At 45.6% G+C, this 7,298-nt stretch overlaps 1 protein-coding gene across 1 annotated transcript in view; it reads left to right on the top strand.

Moving 5' to 3' along the window:
- Positions 1–6,684, top strand: part of LGALS8 (lectin, galactoside-binding, soluble, 8) — a 21,521-nt gene extending 14,837 nt beyond the window's left edge. The window contains exons 6-10 of the mRNA XM_008573416.1: positions 222–278; positions 1,125–1,151; positions 1,917–2,005; positions 2,773–2,938; positions 6,416–6,684. Coding sequence (XP_008571638.1) covers positions 222–278; positions 1,125–1,151; positions 1,917–2,005; positions 2,773–2,938; positions 6,416–6,565 — 489 coding nt within the window. The 3' untranslated portion in view covers positions 6,566–6,684. The remainder of the gene's footprint in view (positions 1–221; positions 279–1,124; positions 1,152–1,916; positions 2,006–2,772; positions 2,939–6,415) is intronic.
- Positions 6,685–7,298: the final 614 nt, after the last annotated feature.

Below are 7,298 nucleotides of genomic sequence, written 5' to 3'. Positions count from 1 at the left end.
GGGATCCGAACCCTCGGACGGGAGCACCGCCGCGCTTCCCAAGCGGCGCACTATCCAGTGCGCCACCGGGCCGGCCCATAAGTGCATTTTTAGATGATCATTTTCAAGCGTATTTCCATGTTTAATAACATTTATAATTTTTTTGACATGCCAATCAGGTTATATTTAGAAAAAATGATGTCATGGATGTTAAAAATTAATCTTTGTAATCTCTTCTTCAGGATTTCCAGAGTACCCAATCGTCTTCTCAGGAACTGACACAGATAAACAGAGAAAATGTAAATATTAAATCTTTTAATGAACCACCAGTTTTTGAATGTTCTTTGCGTTGCAGTGTAAATCAGGAAGGCTGGGTTTTTTAAAAATATGTTTTTAAATATGAGGCTAGGATGCAAGTAGTCATTTGAAAAGTGGGGCGTGTACTTCTTTTGGTGCCAGGCACTCTCAGTGTTAGCTGGGGCTCGACCTGCCAGCTTATATGACTGCCACCTACCGTTGGTATGTAAAACCCTTACCTGTGAATAGTACTGCTATGGTGTTATAAGTCATCAGGGCATTGGCCAGTGAGCTTCCATGTGTATCTTCTCCCCTTGTAGGAACAAGTGCCATTTAAAAACTGCATCTTAGGGCTGGCCACTTAGCTCAGCTGGTTAGAGCACAGCCTTATAACCCCAAGGTCACGGGTTCGGATCCCCATACTGGCCAGCCACAAAAAAATAAAATAAAAATTTCATCTTTACTGTTATTAATGGAGAAAGTGGTTTCAGCATTTATACCTCACAAATAATCTCAGCATTTTTGGGGTACCCTGGAAAGGACAAGTAGGAGATGTTTGAAGCTCATGTGTAGTCTTATGAAAAATTAACTCATTCATGGTGGAGGATGAAGGATTCAGACGAAGACAGATGTCAGACTCTGTTCCCAGCCTCGGTAGCCCTTGGCAGCTCCATACCGCCCCGTCCGCAGCACTGGCTGCCTGTATGTCACACCCAGGGTGGAGCAGACACCAAGGTCCCAGGCACTGGCCAGGCTCAGCTCAGTACAGCCAACAAAGTCAGATGCTCAGATTAGAAAATGTAATACTTCCCTTCTAATGTTCTCATTGTTTCTTTCCTTTCCAATAGGGACAGAAGTCTGGCGTGACATCGTTTGTAAGTATTTTTGCCTGGTTATTACGTGTGGAACATTTTATAAAATTGCCTAGAAAACAAGTAGTTTGAACCTTGGAAGGCAGCTTTATTTGTTCCATACCTCACTGCAGAACTGTTTCCCTACAGAGTAGGAATAGAGAAGATGTTTCTAAAATCGTACCCAGAACTGTCTACACCAAGAGCAAAGATCCGCCTGTCAATGACTCTTTGACTCGCACCAAAACACTACCTACCAACTGTCTGTCAAAGGTTTGAAGAGCCAGAAATGTTCTTAACTCTGTAGAACAGTTAAGTTATAGCTAGCTGTCATGTGTAACTTCTCCCGCAGTAGAAGCCCGAAGCGGCCACCCTGCGTCTGTGTGCTGTCCCTCGGCAGCTACGAGGTCGGCCAGGCTTTGGTCTCTGAGCCGTCGCGTGCATTTCCTCAGCCCCCCAGTTTGGCTGCCTCCCCTGCAGGCAGAACACAGGGCACTGCCTCGGACCCCACACACAGGTGGCTTTCCCACACTGAGTTTCACTCACACAGGGGGAGCAGGTCCCACTCCATGCCCATTTTGTCATCTAAAACATAGTCATTGACTCCTTGCTGTGAGACACGCACAGTACGGCTGCAGGGGACCCAGCTGGGACCAAGGCAGACTTGGTCTGTCCCCTCATGGGTTTTATAGGGCCATGGCCCTTTAATGTTCTCTGGTGTTCTTTGGACACTTTTCCTGTGGGATCCCTTCCTGCAGGCTCCTAGTGCTGACTGTGGCTTCTTTTCAGACCCTGCCGTTTGCAGCAAGGTTGAACACCCCCATGGGCCCTGGACGAACTGTTGTCATTAAAGGAGAAGTGAATACAAATGCCAAAGGGTCAGTATCATGTAGGTACCAGTGACAGTGCAAGAACCTTCCACGTGTGCCTTATACCCTGTAGCAGTCTGAGATAAAGCTGGGCTAGCGTCATAGCCTCATTTGAAAGGCGAGAACGTGAAAAACAAGAAGAGAGTAGACCCTGACAACCAGCTGGTGGCAGAGTCAGCATGAAAAGTCAGTGTTCTGCCCAGGCTTTTTTTGGCCAGACGAGAGGGTAGCAGTTTGACATGAGGCCCACCCTTGCTGGGCAGAACTCCAGGGCAGCCCCATAACATCAGGTGGCTCTTTTTAGGGCCCCTCTTGTCATGTGGCTTATAAAATATCTGCTTTAAGAACCTTTTCCAGAGATGTCCAGACTTCTGCAAGCTTGAAGTTAGAGCTGTTTCCTAGAATGTAGCACACTTGTAAGAAGGAAAAGTACACATGTAAATGATGAAAAGAGAATATCTGCTCGAAAGGGTCCTGGACGCCTGCAGCCTCAAGGAATTGTGCAGTTTACTAGTGCTAAGCCTTCCATTTCTGCCCAGCCAGATCTCAGCCTCAACACTGATTTAAGGGTTTTTTGTATTTCTATGTTGCAAATAACTCCTCAATGGAACGCTAACTCAGTTTGAAATTCCACCTTCGTCTGCATTCCCGTGTCCACGTGCATGCGTGTTTCATGTAGTTATAGTCATAGTTCAAGTCTGGTTAATAAAATTGCGGGAACTGCCACTACTCTCTCCTACTTGGTGAATTAAGGCGTTCTCTCTCTCTCTCAAAAGCTTCAATGTTGACCTGTTAGTAGGAAGATCAAAGGATATTGCTCTGCACTTGAACCCACGCCTGAACATTAAAGCATTTGTAAGAAATTCTTTTCTTCAGGAGTCTTGGGGAGAAGAAGAGAGAAGTATAACCTGTTTCCCATTTAGTCCTGGGATGTACTTTGAGGTGAGATTACATTTTTTGCAAACTGGACAGAAAAAAGAATCCTGGGAGCGGGGTAGGATATGCAGTTCATTGAAATCAAGTCCTAACTCAAGTGACTATGTGGAGATTGTGGTTTTTTGGTTTACTTGGGGGTTGTAATTTGAATGTCCCCTTGATAGCAATGGCATAAATGGCAAAGCCAGTAGAGTACCACATTATTTGTACTGGAATTATTTGACATTTGTCATCATATTTGAAAACTGCTGTAGCCCCATACTGATGTCTCAGGACTGGAGTAACAGGCTTACGCCTAAGTGGACATGAGGACGTAGGAGCCGTAAACCTGCTTGCCTGCGCTGTCCACCGTCTGCCGTGTTGGTGTACTCAGTGTCAGGTGGCAGTCCTTTCTTCCAAGGAGTTAGTCCTGTTTGTATGTTTTCAAAGAGGAATACAGTAGACCCTTGGAACTAAAAGGCATGTAGTCTTGAGTCCTCAAATATGCAAATATTATGATAACACATACTTCCCCACAATATGTTTCGGGGATGCTGAGCAGAGAATGACATCTCCTTGAGACGTGGATGCCGGTGCTTGGCCAGGTTCACTCACCAGCTTAGGTGACTCACTGCCTCACAGTCACTTAGGGCTATTGATTTAGGTCATGCTTCTAAAACATTTTAAACTTATATGCTCTGGGCTATTTGAGTTCTCAAAAACTCATCAAAAGTAGCTGTTAAAAGCATGAACATTGAGGCAGGACAGAAGATGGAAATTTGACGTTAATATTGCTGAGTTCCAGTCTAATGCAGTGGTGCCGTTATGTGGAGTACAGACAGATGTGGGATAACCGTGGAAGGTCCCTGGAAGTTGTCGACATTGATTTGGAATTCAGAGCCTGATTGGAACAAGTCAGTGGAGGTGGGAGGGGCAGCACAGGGTTGTTGACTTGGCAAGAGTAGGGGTGATGGGTGACTTGGGGGGTCACTAGAGGGAAACAGAGGCGAGGCTTCATAAGGAAGTTGATCCTTGTGGTTAGCGACAGGAAACCAGAGATATAACTTGTTTTTTGACCTATCTGGGCCCCAAGTTTGGATCTACTGTATTAAAATAAAAAAGGACAAAAATAATAATTTCAGATAATGCTGTAAATACTAAGATGAAAATCAAAATATTTATTCCCAGCTTCATAATTCAGATACCATTAGGATCAAGTGAACCACATTCCAAATGTTTTTTGGTGGATAGAGTTAAGAGGATGGCTGGCTGGAGGGCTGCATAAGTGGATGGGTGGATCTTGCCTGCTTTGAAATAATCATCTTCTCCATTTGTTAGTTTTCCACTCCAGAAACAGTAATTATCTTCATGTTGGTCATGGCTGTCAATTTCCCATAGTAATGAGACTCTCCAGTTGCTTCAGACTCTTGCTTTTTAATACGCTTTCATTGAGACTACCTCAGATCTTCCATTGTGCCATTACTTTCATTTTAAACAGTATCTGCTTGCTGTTTCAAAATAGCTTATTACTTCCATGTACAGTTTGTTTTTAAAAGCATTTACTAGTACATATTTGTGGGGTAGTGTGCTGTTTCAATGTGGGCATATCCTGCACAGTGACTCACAGCAGACAGCGTGGTCTGGGACCTGTCAGTCCATCTCTTCTCCCTCCCCTGCCTCTCCCGGCCTCTGCTAACCATTAGTCTACTCTCTACTTCGATGAGAACCACTTTTCTTTTTTTTTTTTTTAGATTCCATTTGTGAGATCATGCTGTATTTGTCTGTCTGTGCCCAACTTACTTCACTTAACATGATTTTCCAGTTCCATCCATGTTGCTGCAAATGATCATTTTTTTTACAGCTGAATAAGTATTCCACTGTATGTATATAGATATGTCAGTTTTTTTATCCATTCATCTGTGGATGAGCATTTAGGTTGATTCTGTCTTGGCTATTGTGAATAGTGTTGCAATGAACAGGAGTGTAGGTGTCCCTGATATATTGATTTCATTTCCTTTGGGAATATACCCAGTCCATCTACAGTCTTTTTAAAAAAAATCTCATTCAGTATTCTAACTTTATCTGGGTTTTTTTTTTTTCTCCCAAACTCACGTTCTGACCAGCTGTTCTGTAATGTCAGGTGGCTGTGAGGCGTTCTATTCCATAATTTGCATGTGATGTCCCTTCTCTCTCTGTGTGTCTTGCAGTAGTGTGGTCACCTGGTTGCAGGCCATTTCCCTTCCACTTGTTTGCAATTGTTTCTGCACTTGCTGATTCAATATAAGTAACTGACTGACTCTTTTTCTGCTGCATCCATCTGATGCCAATTTGTTTCAACGTGCTATAGCATGAGGCTGTGTGTTGCCTTCTTGAGATTTTGTTAAATGTGCTTTACTCAAGGTCATTTCCACATGGTTGCTACTGGGCTCTCCACCGTTCTTGGGGACATAATCGCAGGTTAGGGATATTTCCCCAGTTCTCTCTGTAGCCCTCGAGCCTTCACCTTGGTCAGCTGTATTATCCAGGGAATTTCCCCCTCTTCTTTCCGATTTCCCTGGCAGCCATTCCACTCCTAGCAGAAAAATAAAGACTATTGGTCTGCTTCTCTGCAGATGCAGATTGCATGCCTCGGGCTAGCGTCTGGGGCTGAGCTGGGCTGGCAGCAAGGCTGTGCTACCCCCTCTGCTCTTGGGAAGCCTTCCTTCCTGGGGCAGGGAGCACGGGGAGGGCACAGACCCTGGCATCAGGAGCGCAGTCAGAGGGGGAAGCTTGGGTGTGAAGGGGACATGAAAGGATAGGAGGGTTTTGTTTTGTTGTTTTGAGTTTTAGACAAAGACGGCTCTGAAGGGCTCATGCTAGTGATGAATGTGAACTGAATCTGCCAGAATGCTGGTCACTCCCTAGATTCAGAGGATACTTGGCTTTGAAGGGCTTTGGAGAAATAGGCTGAGGTCACGATGTGCTGAGCTGGGATGGAATCAGGACCACCCAGCAGCTGTGCAGTCCCTAGTAAGTCCCTTCGGCTTCTGAACTTTCATATTAATTGTCTGATTTGTCTAAGACCCTAGAGTTTGAGGCAGAGAAATCAGGATCCAAGTCCCTTGGTTCCCAACCTGCTAGTTGGAATAAGCATCTCAGTGAATGAGGGTCGAGATATGAGCAGTTTTCTTACTTCATTAGAGTTCCCAAGCCTGGCGAGGAGGGGCAACTCTCCATTTCCCCAGCAGCAAGGGAAGGATGAGGCTGCGGAGGCCCTGGGGACAGGTGCGGCTCCCAGCATGTTAGGTAACTTCTCTGAGTGAGACGAGGCAGAAGAGGCCACCGCCAGATAGACATGAGTTAGGGTTTCAGGCTTCGCAAAGGGGCTAGCAGCAGCAGGCTGGGAAAGCTTCTCATGTACACAGCAAACCACATGGTTTACTTTCGGACGTCCTATTAGCATGCAGCAGAGCACGTGGAACTAAGTAAGGGAAACTACTACCGGTATGTTTCCTTCCCTTTCAGATGATCATTTATTGTGACCTTAGAGAATTCAAGGTCGCAGTCAACGGAGCGCACTTCCTGGAGTACAGGCACAGACTGAAGGAGCTGAGCAACATTGACACGCTGGAGATTGATGGGGACATCCACCTGCTGGAAGTAAGGAGCTGGTAGCCAGTGCAACTGCTGCAAGAACCAAAATACAGATGGCTTCCGAGATGCTGGCCCCGTCAAAACACATCTGGCGATCGCTATATTATTTATATTGTTAAAAGGAGCTTGCGTAACACAAAGTCCTCTGGCTGTTCAGTCCTTGCTGTGCAGAGTGGCTCATCTGCACTGAATGAGGGAATTTGGAGCAGTAGCAGCTTATGGCCAGTAAGGCCACTCTATTGTCTGTCCTTCCTACTGTGACCTCTTTTGCACACCACAGTCAACAAGTATATATAGGGTGCCTGCTGTAACAGAGCAGCTCACATGTGTGGAGCACACACAAGGGCACCTCAAGAAGTTTGTGGAGAAAAATAATATGAGGCGGTCAGCAAGATCAGCGAGTTAGAGCATGGTGCTGAAGCAGCTCACATGTGTGGAGCACACACAAGGGCACCTCAAGAAGTTTGTGGAGAAAAATAATGAGGCGGTCAGCAAGATCAGCGAGTTAGAGCATGGTGCTGATAACACCGAGGTCCAGGGTTCGATCTCTGTGGCCCGTCACCACAAAAAACATGAATCTTTCCATTTCCATGAATTTTTTGAAGACCCCTCGTATTATTTTTTGTGGGCAAGGTGCGAGGGGTCTGTGCATGCACAGTGTTGTACAAACCAGCCTGTTCCCTGTTCACTTGAGCGTAAACTCTTCTGTGCTCTACGAATTCACTGTTGCTGCTGCAGACACTGCATCTGCATA

This window comes from Galeopterus variegatus, unplaced genomic scaffold (genome assembly GCF_000696425.1).
Source record: "Galeopterus variegatus unplaced genomic scaffold, G_variegatus-3.0.2 Scaffold915, whole genome shotgun sequence".
Taxonomy (NCBI): Eukaryota; Metazoa; Chordata; class Mammalia; order Dermoptera; family Cynocephalidae; genus Galeopterus; species Galeopterus variegatus.
Note: the sequence above shows the minus strand (reverse complement) of the source record. Positions and strands in the feature narration are given on the sequence as shown.